The following is an 18696-nucleotide window of genomic DNA, read 5'->3' as shown; positions in this document are numbered from 1 at the left end:
ATATTGATAAGTGGCAGAATCAACCACACCAGGAAACAATATGACAAGGTTCTTTAGTTAATATGTAGTTTGTATCACTTCCATAAGATTTACTTTTCCCTTTTTCGGTTCACATAGTGACAAAGAACACTGTTTAGAATATTTTAATGCAGTAAATGGGATATAAATGACAAGACAGCACCGTTGAGACGATGAATCGCAACATAAGATTCATTATGTAGGTACAGAGGTGGTAATTTTTAAATATCACTGAAGCTTCCCGGTTTTTTGGGAGACAAGAACAAAGTATATGAGTGATAAACTACCCGGCAAAACCGCGCTCAATAAGTGAGTGCCCTCACTTTCACACACAAAAATCCTTTATCACTGTGAAGGTGCAATTTACTGAAAACCGTTAGAGGTCCGATAATGAAGCATCTGGATATTCTTCGCGTAAATTTAATTTTAAATCCTATATATGCGTTCCTTTCTTGATAACACTAACAGTTATTTTGGTTTATACCCTAAAACACAGACATATATTTTATACGTGGAATATTGTTAAAGTTAGTATCAAAATGGATTTTTTTTTTTTGGAAAATTTAATTTTAACCTTTAGAATGTTGTTGACGAAGCGTTTCGTCACTTTGAATGTGTTTGCTCATCTGAGATGGTTACAGGGATATTATTAGGAAGGTGACTCAACCATCCACGTGCTGTTCTTTCGTGATGGATACGGTACGTTTTCATCTGTCTCGTGGCCCAGAATAGAGCAAAACGTCATTCAGTGTAACACAGGGTTTCATATCAATCGATATACATATGTACATTCCACTTCCGGAGGTGTACCTGGCCCTGAGTTTCACTCAGCCTACACAAAAAGTGAGTACCAGGTTAATTCCTGGAGGTAAAGGTGGCCGGGCTTAGAGCTAACCACTCTAGCCCACCAAGTGCTAAGGTTACGGATAGTAGAATCCTTTACCTTCCACCTTTCCCAGGGCGTTCATGGCCCGTACGGAGTTGACTTTCTTATATGTGTGGATTAAAGAATCCTACAACGCTTGAAATATGTTATGTCCTCCTTTTTCTGTATCTCATCACATCAATAAATTATTGTTAGCTAATATACTTCCCCTATAATATCAATATTATACAGGGACATTATTTTATCTATTCAGGGGATTCTGACTCTCCCAGTCACCTGCGCTGCGAGCCTGTCTCCCGCCAATCACTTTGCCGTAATGCGTCCAGCGCGTGTTTTCGCACAAGATTTCCTGTACTTTATGGAGGTATTAAGTATATACACAGGCTCACGTAATTAAAATGGCATTAGAACAACACATTGAACAATAAACACGCTTGACTAAACTGATCTAATGCAGACTGCAAAAGAGGGAAGCTTGTAGCACCGAGAACATCATTATGGCAAAGTGCTTGGCGGGAGACAGGCTCGCATCGCAGGCGACCGAGGGCGTGAGAATCCCCTGAATAGATAAAATAATGTCCCTGTATATATGCTACATAATAATACTTTAATAGAAAAAATAGATATTAAATTCGATCAATAAAACTGATTTTAACATATACATCAACTTCGAACCAACATGCTATTTGACCACCAAAAATTCACTCTCCTTCAGAATCTGAACTCTAAATTATAGCCAAATAAAAACACCACCAAATGGCCACCAGAACAGCTTCCATAAGTGGGAACAGTATTGAAAGTGTTGCCCTAGTAGGGGAGGGTTGTACTTTGAAGGAGATAAAGCTAACTAGGCTGCAGGTAAGTCCCGAAACGAGTTTCAAAGTTACGGTATTTTCTGTACAGACGGTGATACACATTGCTTCATACTGCAGATGATGTTGTTTGCTCCAGGTTGTAGGACCAAACTTCCCTCTGTAACACAGTTTATCACCCAACTGTAATCGATGATACTGTCTCTTCCAGTACGGTGGACCCACACTTGATGCACTACTGCTTGGTGGTGAACACAAGACGCTACTACTCGACGCTGTGTGAGGCGCGAGGTGAACGCTATGGCGTCATTCCTCCCGACGCCTCGAACCGTTCCGGGTTCAACTTCCCTCACGAACAGATGGTGGTCCAGAAGCTGGAGGTGGCGCAGAAGGCTGACCGGCTGAACGCCAGTCGGCTGGGGAGAGGAAGCGGCGCGGGAACTGGCACCATACACGAGGATATCGTGGTAACTATCACTACTACCTTCTCACCAGGGAACTGTGTTTTAATTCCTTTAAGAATTTGTGAAGCGAATAGTTAAATTCTGCTGAAAGCTGGAGTGTTTCTGATTATGATTACGATGTCAATAGAACTCGAGAAATGTTAATTTCAAATGAAAGATACAAACTCTGTCGCGTAGTGGTGATGATTACTGTCTTACAACTGGGCAACCATCCTCTATTAACACTAATCGGAATGAACAAAAATACAAGAGGTGGAAAACTTTGAAAATAAAGGTATCGGTAAAAGAAAGAGGAACGCAACGAAGGGCATGAAAGTGAAAGACTTTCTAGGCTTCCTAAATGTAACACCGTCGGCGTAGGAAAAGAACAAGAGCTGACAAAGGGTGGTCGAATAGGAAAGATGAGGGCGAGGAGCATGATACAAGTAAGTACAAGCAATAACAGACTCGGCTAGGGAAATCGTGGTTGCCAACTTGCGCCCCAAAATTCAGAGCCCATGTTCCTCCTTTTAGTCACCTCTCACGACAGGTGGATGTTATCCTATACCCCCACCCACAGGGGATTAAAACAGCTATCGATATTGGAAGAATAGACTATGGGGGGGCCAAGAGGTGGTAGAGAACTACATGGCTTGGTGTGTGATGAAACATCACACAATGTGGTTAGTAGAAATGACAGCTGAAGCAGCAGTGACGTGTAGTGAACACAACCACACTGGGCGTTTTCTGCTCAACTGACAGGAGTCTCTCGAATAATATCGGCCCATCTTGCTCCCTTCTATACAGATTTCACTGAATTTAGCTTGGAATTGGTTCATTTTAACTTTTGTTACATTCTGTCACTGACACTTCTTCAAATAGTCTTCCTTTAATCCAGTGGCGTATACTGAGGGCTACCAAGGCTATCAGTAAAGCCCAAACCTCAAATGCGAGCGATGGAAATCTAAAGCACATTATATTGTAAGCATCTGACACATTGTTCCATTTGCAAACCTTGAAAGCAATGAGAAAACACGTCGCACGTATTTCTGAGAACAAGGCTTCGGAGACCGATATTGCAGCCCAGACACTCGTCCTTTCCCATCGACTCGCCTCACGCGGCTTGCTGCTGTCTGCCTACAGGCGCGGGGACCGCGGAGGATAGCTGTGCTGGGCTTCGGTCCGTCAGATCGCCACTGCTATCACCATGCGTTACTCATCGTATATACTTCCTCACCTCATCCTTCTGTCTTAAATATGTAGATAACGGAGTGCTGGTATTTCACTCCCGTTTACTTTTACATCCTTGTAGGAAGACACTGCAGGGCTGCTGTTATAGGAGTAATATAGTTTTCTTTTTATTGGTAGATCTGCTAAAATGAAACGCAATCTTTCAAGTTTAGTGTTCTCTTTTGTTGGTTGGAATCGAACCCGTGATCATGGGTCGGACACCACCTCTGATCTTCCGAGGAAGATAATTAACCATTGCACGAAGGGTACGACCGCTGTAAAATTCAACATTGTTATTTAACGATTATGATGATGATGATAATGATGTAATAATAATAATAATAATAATAATAATAATAATAATAATAATAATAATAATAATAATAATGGTGCATGGCATCTACATAGGCTTGGTGGTGACCTAATAAGGACAAAATGAATGGCGAAGACATCATAAACACCCAGTTCCCAAGCCAGGGGAATTAACAGTATGAGGGGGTTGATTCTGAAAATTGAACCGGGGCCGTCGGACCAAAGGCAAGCATTCTATCCATTTAGCCTCAAAGCTGGACTTCAATTTGCTAAACCTTAGGCTGCAAACTCGATTGATTAGGTGTTGAGTATTGGCGGTAGCAGAGTCCAGGGCAGTAGTTTGTGAAGCAGCCTTGACAACACAGCGGGCAGCTCCGTTGGCTGTTGGATGCAGCTCAAAATGCTTAAGGCTTGATGTTCCCTAAACCAATTATTGAAAAGGGGTAACCTAAGTCTGGTGGTAGCCCACGTCTTGATACCAGCATACGCCACTGCTTTAATCAGAAACGTATACATACTGGACTTACATACACTGAAACATTTTGTCCGCTACACGAAAAATACACAGAATCATAGATGTGTTATGGAGCTTAGAAGACGAGAGAGCAAGTACATATCAACAACTTGATACTTTCCGAGCTGAGTGGCTCAGACGGTTGAGGCGTTGATATTCTGGTCCCAACTTGACAGGTTCGACCCTGGCTCAGTCCGGTGGTATTTGAAGCTGCTCAAATACGACAGCCTCGTTCCGGTAGATTTTTACTGGCATGTAAAAGAACTCCTTCGGGACTAAATTGCCGCAAATCGGCGTCTCTGAAAACCGTAAAAGAAGTTAGTGGGATGTAAGGTAAATATTATTATTATTATTATTATTATTATTATTATTATTATTATTATTATTATTATTATTATCACCCATTTAGATAGCTGCAGTCCCTTATTTGCGGCCAGTATCGATTAATCCGTAGATAGTGGGTTGGAACCCCACTGTCGGCAGCCCTGAAGATGGTTTCTCATTTTCATACAAGGAAAGTGCTGGGACTGTACCTTAATTAAGGTCTCGGTCGCTTCCTCTTTGGGGCTCTTTCCTGCCCCATCGTCGCCATAAGAATTATCTGTGTCGGTGCGACGTAAAACAACTTGTAAAAAATATTAATAATAATAATAATAATAATAATAATAATAATAATAATAATAATCCTATGTTTTTCCTTGTAGTGGAGGAAAAGTACGAATGCGAAGTGCCAGTGTCTGTAGTAGTGTACAGGGGTGTAGAGGTACAATTATTTTTCGCAAAGGAAAAATACAATACTTATGGAATGAAACTAAATATTATTTACGCATTAATGTACATACATAGATTTCGGCACATTAGTTATACTCAGTAATGGACGGTGATAGGGAAAGTTCGAAACATACTGTTGGGTTCTGATCGTATCTTAAAATTGACCGTAAAAGTTTAGTGTTTTAGCGGTTCAGATTTGTCATTGTGTGGATCCTTAATCTTAATACTTAATTATATGGAATCTATTTTGTCTGGTTTTCGAAAAGGTTAATTTGATCTCATAATCAGTTTAGTTTAGAGGTAATCTTGTTTCCCTGATATATAACGATTTCGGAGTTTTTCCCGTACCATAATTATGTATAGGCTACTTTTTTCATTGATATCATACGTGCTTGTGTCAGCTTCATTTTAAATTGCTGGGATGAATTCAAGGCTGAGTGATAATGAAATACTCAAACATTTAGATGCTTTAGACCAAGAAATGTGTTTGTTACCGAATGCGATTCCGATTGTTTGCTAAATGACGACTGCACTCCTTAGGATATTCCTACAGTCAGAGCTGCCCACAATGTGCCTGACAGTGAGGAAGATGTGACGTACTCTGTGAACAATATCGTGTCTTACTTCATGACCGAATGCAGTTGACAAATCACACAGATAGCAGTTTATTCAGAATTAAATGTTGTTCCTATTTCTTTCACGTTTAACAACAAAGAAGACTTACAAAATAACATGTGATATTTCCGCCACTGAAAACCAGTCTCTCAAAATTTACTTTCCAAAATTTGGTATTTTTCGTCAAGGTCAAGACCAATGGCACATTCGTTTCTGAAATGCTCATAATTTTAAGTATTAGTGAGATTTATCATTTTAATACGTCTTAAGTTGTTTCATCATCATTATCATCATCATCTGTTTACCCTCCAGGTTCGGTTTTTCCCTCGGACTCAGCGAGGGATCCCGCCTCTACCGCCTCAAGGGCAGTGTCCTGGAGCTTTAGACTCTTGGTCGTGGGATACAACTGGGGAGAATGACCAGTACCTCGCCCAGGCGGCCTCACCTGCTATGCTGAACAGGGGCCTTGTGGAGGGATGGGAAGATTGGAAGGGATAGACAAGGAAGAGGGAAGGAAGTGGCCGTGGCCTTAAGTTAGGTACCATCCCGGCATTCGCCTGGAGGAGAAGTGGGAAACCACGGAAAACCACTTCCAGGATGGCTGAGGTGGGAATCGAACCCACCTCTACTCAGTTGACCTCCCGAGGCTGAGTGGACCCCGTTCCAGCCCTCGTACCACTTTTCAAATTTCCGTGGCAGTCCTGGAATCGAACCCGGAACTCCGGGGGTGGCAGCTAATCACGCTAACCACTACACCACAGAAGCGGACCTTAAATTGTTTACGCGTTGATTTTTTTATATTTTGGTTGGAAAATCAAGAAAGAACAAAAAGGCTTTGAACTCGCTTGAACAGACCCCAACGGACAGATTGAGTGCAAGAGCGTTAAGTAGTTTGGGTAGCAACTGAACTGAAGACAGCATCGCTTCACGTACTATTCCACGTAGTAGAAGTGGCTGGGTCGTTGTTTAGTTCGAGCGTGAGTGTATCACGGGTGAATGAGAGAAACACTTGACCAGGCTCTGACTTCATACTGATGTTCAAATCACCACCAAGTACGAGAGGTGGTACATTGTACCCGTTCTCACGAGCCGGGCTGAGTGGCTCAGACCGTTGAGGCGCTGGCCTTCTGACCCCAACTTGGCAGTTTTGATCCTGGCTCACTCTGGTGGTATTTGAAGGTGCTCAAATACGTCAGCCTCGTGTCGGTAAATTTACTGGCTCGTAAAAGAACTCCTGCGGGACTAAATTCCAGCACCTCGATGTCACCGAAAAGCGTTACTTAGTGGGACGTAAAGCCAATAACATTATTATTTTTATCCTTCTCACGAAGCTTGCGTTGTTATAGCAACGTATTGATGATACTACTAGCGTAGCATAGGCCTACATAGATGCCGAACGCGAATTGACAATGGTTATAATAGTGTTAGCCCAGGATACATATCCATGTTAAAGAGAAGCAACATTTCCGACAAAGGTGGGCTGGTTCTGCAGTGTATAAGAACCTGCGTGTTTATGTGGTGGAGGATAGTGTCGTTTCTGGTTTGCGATATGTACGTCGGAGGCACCATAAACACCCCGTTCCTGAGCCAAAGGAATTAATCCTTTGCAATTAAACTCACTGGACCATGTCGGGAATTGAATCTCGAGTCCCGCAAAGCCAAGACGCTGACACCTCTGACCCATGGAGCTGGGCAGCAATGCATATAGCACTCGGACTAATTGGCGTTACGACTGCAAGCCTACAAACAACTGATGACTGAAGGTGTTAGACCCAAGTCTCCTGCATTGTTGTCAACTCGTATGTTACTATGTCACGGGAACTCACTACAAAGCATAGTGTGCCGTGGATAATATTGAAGGTCAAGGACCATTTTGCTAGAGTCCCTACACGTCACGCTACCCGCTGTACAGACGTGGTTGGAAGGTTGCCACAGTTCAATATCTTACGGCGTCATTTTAAAACCGGGATTTTCAACTAAAACCTGGTCAACAATTTACTGACTAGTGCCTGCATGGGCATTACTCTATTACGAACCACAAATGATTATTGATGTTCACAGAAAATACAAAATATGGCACTGTAGGATGGACATTCATTCGTTCGCCACTCTGTCGTATCGTAAAGCTGAATAACAGTCAGTGACGCCCGGTGTAGCATTTGCAGTAGGAAAGTCGTCAAGGTACATTCAAAGCAATACAATAAGCACCTAAACGGAAATTTAATGTTGAACGTGAATAACATATTTTTCTGCATTTTGATGTTTTCTCTCTTTCTTTCTTTCTTTCTTTCTTTCTTTCTTTCTTTCTTTCTTTCTTTCTTTCTTTCGTTTTTCCTTTCGTTCCAAAAGGAATTATATGTTTTTGTTGTTTTTTCTAGAGGTTTAACGTCGCACTAACACATTTAAGGTTTTCGGTGACCCAAGGATGGGAAACGGCCATGATTTGGAAGGAAGCGGCCATGGCCTAAATTAAGGTACAATCCTAGCAATTGCCTGCTGTGAAAATAGGGAACCACGGAAAATCACCTTCAGGGCTCTCGCCAGTGGGATTCGAACCCAAACACACAGCTTCACGACCCTATCCACATGGCTAACTCACACGGCGAATTGTATGTTATTGGGTTATTCTGAATAGCTTACGTACAACAAAAAGGAATGAGCTTGATAAAATTCTATTATTATCTGAATAATTGACTTGGACTCGCAAAATGTTAAATAAGAAATGCCTAATTTGTTATTCCTGGAAAATACTTAATTCAGATGTCAAAATAGCCGAAATAATACAATAATTAATAATTCTTAAACGTATCACAGCTGAAGAGTCAATCCTGTGCCGTAACTAGATGTTTTGCGTGCCCAGAAATTTACTCCTCACCACCCGCGCAATTTAAGCAAAGAAACTAATCATTATGCATTAGACCACTTAAATCGCAATCGCACACAAGAACATGTGTTCAGCACAGAGCAGAAACCATTCAACGTTGTCGTATCTAATCCTCAGGATCAATAATGATCAACAACCTACATAGTAATTGACATAGCAGAATTTAACTTCCTGTATAAATACATACCGCAGGGAATATGCACCTCGTAAGGCAATTAATATTTATTTATTTATTTATTTATTTATTTATTTATTTATTTATTTATTTATTTATTTATTTATTTATTTATTTATTTATTTATTTATTAAGGCCTATTTAGCTTATGGCTGGAAGTGTCCAAGGACAAGTTAGGCTCACCTGGTTCAGGTTACGCCCTTGGCGGCCTTCCCGTTTGTGTTTCAGATGATTATAATGAGGTAGGGAGATGGTTAAGTCCGGTGTTGGCACGTAGCCTACTGCTATAACACCACGGAGTCTGCACAAGGCTTCACTTCCTCTTCACACTCTATTCGGAAGATCCTTTACCCCATGTACTCAGCTCATGAAATTACACATTTCTTGAATCAGTCTGTCTGAGACACCGGCCACCGAACATAATATTAGTGGCGTCGGGAAAATACAAAAATCCAATGAGGTATTCATGTGGTCCATGGAAAATATTCTCCTTGTGTTCGCAGATCGGCTGTGTGGGGCGCAAGACACAGTACACTCTGTGTGACCTGGAGCACGGTAAGGTTTACCACTTCAACCTCTTCGCGGTGAACAAGCGTACCAACTTGAGTTTCCCATACGGCAGCACAACACTCAAGTACGAACAGAAGAACCGTCCGGCGGGACTCAGGGATGGCAAAACCATGACTGTGAACCTCAAGCAACTGGACGGCAGAGCTACCTTCAAGTTCAAGGTGAGATAAACTAAGCTTACTAGATTCATTTCATAATTTCTGGAGACAGATAAAAATAAGATTGAAAACCTCTTTCGTAGACATTTGGTTACTATGTTTCATGTTGTCATTTGAGTCGTAAGTCCAAAGACTGGTTGGATGCAGATCTCCACGTCACCCTATTGTGTGGTAATATATTCATTTATATGTGACTACTACATCCTTCATTTGCACTAATCTGCTTGTCATATTCAAACCTTGGTCTACCCCTACGGTTCTTACCGCACATACTTCCCTCAAGAACCAAGTGAAGAAGACCTAGGCGTCATAAGATGTGTCCTATCATTCCACCCCTCCTTCTCGTCAAATTTAGCCAAATCGATCTCTTCTGACCAATTCGATTCAGCACCTCTTCATTACCGATTTGATCTACCGATCTTACGTAACACCACATTACAAAAGATTCTATTCTCTTTCTTTCTGTGCATAGTTATCGTTCACGTTTCATGTCCATACAGTGCCACGCTCCGGACGAAAGTCTTCAAAACCATGTTTCTGATTCCTGTATCACTGTTCAAAATGAGTAATTATCTTTTCTTAAGTAAGTACTTCCTTTATTGTGCTAGTCAGCATTTTATATCGTCCTTATTTCTACCATCATTAGTTATTTTACTACCCAAGTCACAATATCCATATACTCCTTTAAGGCTTCATTTCTGAATCTAATATCTTCCTGCATCACCTCACTTCGTTCGACTGCACTAAATTACTCTTGTTTTGGGCATATTTATTTTTCATCTTGTACTCCTTCCCCAAGGTTCTGTCCATATCGTCTCCGTTCAGGCCATGAAGAACCTTGGAGGGGTGGAAGGTAAAGGCTTTCACTGTCCATAATCTCGGCACTTGGTGGGATAGAGTGGTTAGACACATTACTTTCCTGCATCATATTCCCTAGTCATATAGACATTGCCATGAAGACTCCTATTACTGTAAAAAAAAGACCAAAGGGTCTGCTCAAGATTCATCCTTCTTGCAGCCCTTTCCAGATTAGTAAAGGCCTCTTTCATAACTCTTGGTGTACTTGCTATGATATCAATATCATCCGCTCACGCTAAAATCTGGACTGATTTATAGAAGATAGATAATGTCAGAAGAGCCTCCGTGGCTCAGGCGGCAGTTCGCCGGCCGGCCACTCACCACTGGGTTCCGTGGTTCAAATCCCGGTAACTTCATGTGAGAATTGTGCTGAACAAAGCCGAGACGGGACAGGTTTTTCTCCGGGTATTACGGTTTTCCCTGTCATTTTCCATTCCAGCAACACTCTCCACTATCACTTCATTCCATCTCTCATTCATTAATCATTGCCCCAGAGGAGTGCGACAGGCTTCTCCAGCCGGCACAATTCCTATCCTCGCCGCCAGATGGGGGCTTCATTCATTCCATTCCTGATCCGGTCGAATGACTGAAAATAGGCCGTGGATTTTCAAGTAATGTCAGAATCTACCCAACGGTTTTGTCGCGAGTTAAAGGCGCTATGGCTAAGGAGTCAAGCTCTGAATTCGGGAAACGCGTGGGTTCAAACCCCACCACCGGCTATCCTGAAAATGGTTTTCTGTGGTTTCCTATTTTCACTTCCAAGCAAATGCCGGAACAGTTCATATTAATAGGGCACAGACGATTTCTTCCACCTCCTGCTCCAGTTTCATTCACAATCATTCATTTCAACTTCATTGGCTCTTCAATTGAGGTCAGCGTTAGGAAAGGCATCCGGCCGTAAACACGTGCCATATAATTTTATCTCATCCCCGACCCCGTATCAAGACTAAAGGGTGTACATACAGTTAATGTCAGCAGCACGAACCACCTTTTCTGACTCAATATTGAGCAGAGGACAAGCCAGTGAATCTCCTTGTCTAACTCCATCCGTAGCTGTTGCAGGGTTCGACAAAATATTTGGAACGTTTATACATAGTCGTTCCACCTGCAAAAACCGCTATGTGAATTTTTTCAGCTGTAAACTTTGGTTCTGCCATTTGAGGTTTGATATTGTCAAAGAATTCTCACTCTATATGCTGCGGGTTAGTATTTCTCTCACAACATTATCACATAGCGGTTTTCACATGCGCGACGACGATATACGGATTGATCCATCCGCCCCTTATTGTTTAGTTTTATGAAACCCAACCAACAGCCCTACCATCATCTGTCATCAATATCCTAGCTTTCAATAAGCTGACTTACTAGACAAATGAGGAGTGAACAGGTTCCCATTTCTTAAGTATACCTAAGGATGGTTCCCCCAGTTCCTTATTTTCATACTACAGATCATATTGCTGTTCTTATGGGCCTACAAGTAATTAACACACCCACTCTTAGACGCACATTATTTCTCATGATAAAGGAATATTATAATGTAGGCCAAATTTATCTTGTATTATAAGAGAAATTTTTGCCGGTAAATTGTTAAAATAATAACTTAACATTCTGTATTTCATAAATACATTCGCAGGGAGGAAACACAATGGCGGGAGCAGCCATCGCTTTGTTTCTTTCCTTCATTTTCCTTCTGAGTTGCTCTGGTACTGCAGCGCGTAATCCGTTCCGCTGGGAATCGCCGTCAGCCTTGCACTGTTGAAGAGAGTCCATCTATGAGTGTTTCTTTTCTAATATTCCCGCACTGTACAGCAGTTGTTACTTAAGAATTTGATGCTATGATAGGCAACGATACACTACGGCATTATTTGTACTGATAAAATAATTCGCTATGATTTTATCTATGCTTCGTTTTATTAATTAACTGTTGTTTCTTAAGCACATTATATTTTTACTACGATTTTCACAAGCGCATTTCATTTTTACCATTGTTTCCGTGGGACGATACGACGGCACAGTAGTACCCGGCATTGCGTGGGCAAATTTATGAAATGCAGTTAACTGCATCCCCCACTTCCAGAGGTTATAAAAATTTTCTGTTGTCTATTTTTTCCTCCAATTTGCCTTGAACTTCAATACTGAGATACTTTACGTGCAGTAGTTTACCCTCGTTGTATAAAATCATAACAATGCTCCTCTAAAAATAATTTGCACCTTAGTCCCTCCTTCCTTTTATCTTAAAGACAAATACTGATTTTTACGATTCATTGTGTCACCGTTTTCCCGTTATGCTGTAAAAATCAAAATGACCCCCTTAAAATTCCCTGACCCCTTGAGTCCTTAAACATAATTTCCAGCTTACTTCCCTCTCCCGTTTCATCTGAAATTTAAATATAGGTTTCACAACTTAATGCGCAGCCGTTTACCCGTATTGGTGTGAAAACCAAAATGAGCCCCTGCTAACCCCCACCCCCCATCTGCGTTAACTTGAGTTAATAAAAATGATTTGCAGCTTAGTTTCTTCCCGCTTTTATCTTGTACTTAAATATTGGGTTTCACGAATTTATATACCACCGTTTTCCCGTATTGCTCCGAAAATCAAAATGAGCCCCCTATAAAACATCCCACCCCTTGAGTTTCCAAAATAATTTTCAGCTTAGTTTCTTCACCCCTGTTATCTTGAAATGAAATGCTGAGTTTTCCCGTGATGCTGTTGACCAGAGTCGTTCGATATGTAAACCTTCTTGTCATAAGAGCAATACTGCTTCCTTAGCAATGAATGAACTACAGGCAAATTCTGGATCTATGTCTTAATTAAGACTTAAGCCGCTACAATATCTTTCTCCTTCCAGTGTCCCCTAAAATATGTATCTGTTAAACTATTATCTGATGTACATCTGTTTCAATCCACCCAGTTTTTCGACTGATGTATAACGTGGAACTTGAACACTGACAGAAAACTCCCTACTCAAGAGTCGTATTGTGTAAGAAACTTTTGATATTGTGCTTCACAGGTAGGGAAGAAAGTTAGTTCCACGCCCGGCAGCGCCGTCCAACTGGCCGTGATGCCTTGTGGCGGAGCGGTGGACGTGAAAGTGAAACTGAAACAGCAAGTGGTGGTTGCCAAGCAACGGGTGGACGGCTATGAGCGGTTCAGCCTGAATTCACCTGCTGCTGGCCAGAGGTACGTCATCCATGTGACCGCTCCCAACGTGGAGGAGCTGCGTCGTATCTCAGGGCTTGAGGTAAGTAAAACCTTTCTATCCGTCTCATCTATATACTCGGTGTTACAAAAGTACAAGTTAAAAACTTCTCACTTGTACATTTTCTCGGTATAGGATCATGGGTATTGATATGAATAAAACAGCGTCTGTTTGATTTGTCTAATTTATTTCCGGATGACCCTATAGAAGCACACACACAATATCATTCAACCATGAATGGCCACACTTACTAATTGCTGCCTATTATAAGTCTCCATTCTTTACACATAGCAGGGAGTAGCAGCTCGTTGGAATTACCTGAGAGGGCTATAACCCTATTTAACCACATTCACCTGCTCGCCTTGCTCTCACTTCTTCAAGTCCAGTCAGCCCACACAGCAGCTGCGTGCAGACAGCTAGGTTTGAATACTATGCTACTGGCTACTAAGCGGACGATGGTGGCTGTTCTTTCGAGTGACTCTGGAGACAGTCCAGTAATTCACACAGTCTAACACGGTGAACAACTTGGCAGCAACATCCCAACAGTACTAAAGAGCAGGACTCCAGAGACAGACCAGTAACTCACACAGTGAAACACGGTGAACAACTTGACATCGACAGCTCAACCGTGTTAAAGAGCAGGACTGCAGAGACAGTCCAGTAATTCACACAGTCAAACACGGTGAACAACCTGACAGCAACATCTCAACAGTGTTAAAGAGCAGGACTGCAGAGACAGTCCAGTAATTCACACAGTCAAACACGGTGAACAACCTGACAGCAACATCTCAACAGTGTTAAAGAGCAGGACTCCATAGACAGTCCAGTAATTCACACAGTCAAACACGGTGAACAACCTGACAGCAACATCTCAACAGTGTTAAAGAGCAGGACTCCAGAGACAGTCCAGTAATTCACACAGTCAAACACAGTGAGAAACTTGACAACAACATCTCAACAGTGTTAAAGAGCAGGACTCCAGAGACAGCCCAGTAATTCACACAGTCAAACACGGTGAACAACCTGACACAACATCTCAACAGTGTTAAAGAGAATGACTCCCGAGACAGTCCAGTAATCCACACAGTCAAACACAGTGAACAACTTGACAGCAACATCTCAACAGTATTATAGAGCAGGACTCCAGAGACAGTCCAGTAATTCACACAGTCAAACACAGTGAACAACTTGACAACAACAGCTCAACAGTATTAAAGAGCAGGACTCCAGAGACAGTCCAGTAATTCACACAGTCAAACACAGTGAACAACTTGACAGCAACATCTCAACAGTATTATAGAGCAGGACTCCAGAGACAGTCCAGTAATTCACACAGTCAAACACAGTGAACAACTTGACAACAACATCTCAACAGTGTTAAACATCAGGACTCCAGAGACAGTCCAGTAATTCACACAGTCAAACACAGTGAACAACTTGACAACAACAGCTCAACAGTATTAAACATCAGGACTCCAGAGACAGTCCAGTAATTCACACAGTGAAACACGGTGAGCAACTTGACAGCAACATCTCAACAGTGTTAAACATCAGGACTCCAGAGACAGTCCAGTAATTCACACAGTCAAACACAGTGAACAACTTGACAGCAACATCTCAACCGTGTTAAAGAGCAGGACTCCAGAGACAGTCCAGTAATTCACACAGTCAAACACAGTGAACAACTTGACAGCAACATCTCAACCGTGTTAAAGAGCAGGACTCCAGAGACAGCCCAGTAATTCACACAGTCAAACACAGTGAACAACTTGACAACAACAGCTCAACAGTATTAAACATCAGGACTCCAGAGACAGTCCAGTAATTCACACAGTCAAACACAGTGAACAACTTGACAACAACAGCTCAACAGTATTAAACATCAGGACTCCAGAGACAGTCCAGTAATTCACACAGTCAAACACAGTGAACAACTTGACAGCAACATCTCAACCGTGTTAAAGAGCAGGACTCCAGAGACAGCCCAGTAATTCACACTGTCAAACACAGTGAACAACTTGACAGCAACATCTCAACCGTGTTAAAGAGCAGGACTCCAGAGACAGTCCAGTAATTCACACAGTGAAACACGGTGAGCAACTTGACAGCAACATCTCAACCGTGTTAAAGAGCAGGACTCCAGAGACAGCCCAGTAATTCACACAGTCAAACACAGTGAACAACTTGACAGCAACATCTCAACCGTGTTAAAGAGCAGGACTCCAGAGACAGCCCAGTAATTCACACAGTCAAACACAGTGAACAACTTGACAGCAACATCTCAACCGTGTTAAAGAGCAGGACTGCAGAGACAGTCCAGTAATTCACACAGTCAAACACAGTGAACAACTTGACAGCAACATCTCAACAGTATTAAAGAGCAGGACTCCAGAGACAGTCCAGTAATTCACACAGTCAAACACAGTGAACAACTTGACAACAACATCTCAACAGTATTAAAGAGCAGGACTCCAGAGACAGCCCAGTAATTCACACAGTCAAACACAGTGAACAACTTGACAGCAACATCTCAATAGTATTGCACCCTACGGGTCAGGGTGACCACATTATTTTCCCAACTAGTCAGTTACATATCTATGTTTTGGTTTAACGTGTGTTCAAAGAGAAAGTAACGGCATCATACGCGGTTCAGAATTACGTAATTCAACGCTCAGTAGTGGATTTTGCGAACGTAAACATCAGTCAACCTTTCGAAAGAAACACATCCGCATAACGAGAACCTTACTCACTAAGTACAACTACTGACTACCATTATAAATGAAAACTCATTCCATTCTATAAAATTTAATCAAGAAACACATTTATTAAACTATCAAGATTCGCGAAAGAAATGGTTAATGTCAAATATTGTCATAATCTTCAAATTATCAACCTAATAAACAAATATTTTAATTACTGAATCAAATATTCTAGGTCAGCGCTGCCTTATTCCTAAACGAAGTTTACATATATTAACATTCTGGGTCGCGTATTCCTGTAATGAATTATTGCTTTGTTTCATCTTCCTATTAAAATTTACATCTGGTCACTTAAGTATATATTACATCAAAGTCTTCAGACCACAGTCAAGATTCGGTATATCAATAAGTTATTCCATCACTCACGGTGTTAATTATACACCCTCATCAAAAATACAACCATAACATTATTCAAGTTATCGCGGAAATGAACTGAATTTGAATAAAGTGTCCTGAATACAAATATCAGTGACCTAAGTTACATTGAAAATTATCTGAGTTCGTTGGTGCAGACTACAGTGAAGAAAATGAAATATTGAATGACGCACTAAGTTTCTCGGTCCGATTGCCACTTAAATTACGGCTCATAACTAAATATTCGCTCTAATAATATTTCAGATCAACAAAACATCGATGATATCCTACGTAAATCTCGAATAATTTCCCTACTCTAGCTAGATAATTTCTTATGTAACGTATTCCAGTTCAATATACATATAGCCAATAAGCATTTTTCATATATAGATGTGCAAATGCCTACCTAAAGATATTTCAACACTACATTATCATACTAGTTGCATACAAGTTTGATCTTCCACGCAATTACCATACATTCAGAATATGATACAATCATGTATTCATTTACCCATCACCGGTTGTAATTATTGTCAAACCACTTTCACACTTCATTAAAATATGCGTAATTTTATTGTCCATACCTTGCTATAGTTCCTCCCTGGGGCATACTTATATTCCGTAGTCGCTTTACATGTGCTCCTATATCGCACATTATATATATCATATACGTTTTACTCCCTGTTAATCTGCGCAATATATCATTTAAAATACCATATATACTTCCATTATTTCATTATTAACCTTCAATTCAACCCATATTTAATTCATTTAACATCTATAATTACCGCGTTTAACCTCCAACATTAATTAAACACAACGATACGTATCACTCCAATAGCGCAGAATTCGTTCCTCAAAACGCATTTTGTCATACAATTCAACATATAACCCCAAATTCAGTATCTATTCTTTCAATATATTCACACAGCAAAGAGTATGGTAATTTATCTTAACCAATTCAAACATGCATCCCTCTGTGACGTAACTGGGTTTGACTGGTATTACATCACTCATGGATCTTTCTAACTAACCGGGATTCTTTGAAAACAGCTGTTACACTATGTCACATTTTAAATCGTATTCCTTCATCCTTGGATAAGATAATGTAGTAAACACGTTACCATTCTGTCACGAGATATCGTCTTAAATATTTCACACTGCACTTTCTTATATTCACTGCACACTTAATTATCTCACGCTTAGGCTATTCAGATCTATTGCATATACTGGTAATACTCTACATAAGAAATTATACTACTTAATACTATTACTTAGCTCGCCATACAATATCTCGGGCCTTAGTTGCTCTTCGGTCTGGTCGCAGGCCTTGGATTGGGAACTGGGCAGGATCTCCACCACTGGTATCTCAAGTAGAGTGACCTCCTCCACACGGGTCGGGTGGTTTTAACAGCCAGGATGATATCTCCATCCAGGTTGGTCTATGCCGATTTAGCAAGCCATTATCTGTTCAGGAACACAGTAGACAATATGCGTCGATTCTGGAAAATATGAATTCATCATGGTTCTGCGTAGTATAAATATATTTTTTATAATGATTGCTTCTTTATTTAGGCTGTCCTTGCTATTATTTCCACTTAATATAGCTCAACCTCGAGCTCTCACGTCTCAATCCACTTCTTGTTTCCAAATGACTTTGCGTCTAAGTATTTGGATGGACTTTTCAAAACTTCTGGATTCTATTCCCTCTTTACGGTATTTCAAAGTTTATCTCTTCGTTTCGTTTAATATTTCCGTCCTCTCAGCTTAAAATTTCACGTTAGATATTGCAAATCTTGCTTATTTTTGAGAGCGATGTTCGGGATATCTTGTCCTTCTAACGTCAATTTTTTAAGTCAGTTTTTATAATAATCTGTTTGATCCTTCTTATTTTTTTAAAACAATTCTATCGATTCTACACCATTGTACACCGCCTTCATAGTGGTAGGTTTAAGTTAGTCATGGCCTTCTAGCATACATAAATATCGATATCCTATTACACATTTCTTTGCCTTGGCTGGCCTCTACCTTCCGTAGGCGCCATTTTTAATACGTCCAGTAAATGCATCGGGTACAGTATTAAACATCACGACTTCAGAAACAGCCCAGAAATTCACACAATCAAACACGGTGAGCA

General features: G+C 41.0%; 1 protein-coding gene across 1 annotated transcript in view; it reads left to right on the top strand.

The window, feature by feature from the left end:
- nord overlaps nt 1-18696 on the top strand; it is a 149126-nt gene that overhangs the window by 123797 nt on the left and 6633 nt on the right. The window contains exons 5-7 of the mRNA XM_068226525.1: nt 1928-2183; nt 9164-9391; nt 13258-13488. Coding sequence (XP_068082626.1) covers nt 1928-2183; nt 9164-9391; nt 13258-13488 — 715 coding nt within the window. The remainder of the gene's footprint in view (nt 1-1927; nt 2184-9163; nt 9392-13257; nt 13489-18696) is intronic.

The sequence above is a fragment of the Anabrus simplex genome, chromosome 1 (assembly GCF_040414725.1).
Source record: "Anabrus simplex isolate iqAnaSimp1 chromosome 1, ASM4041472v1, whole genome shotgun sequence".
In the NCBI taxonomy this organism is placed as follows: domain Eukaryota; kingdom Metazoa; phylum Arthropoda; class Insecta; order Orthoptera; family Tettigoniidae; genus Anabrus; species Anabrus simplex.
The sequence above is the reverse complement of the archived record's forward strand: the minus strand, read 5'-3'. Positions and strand labels throughout refer to the sequence as shown.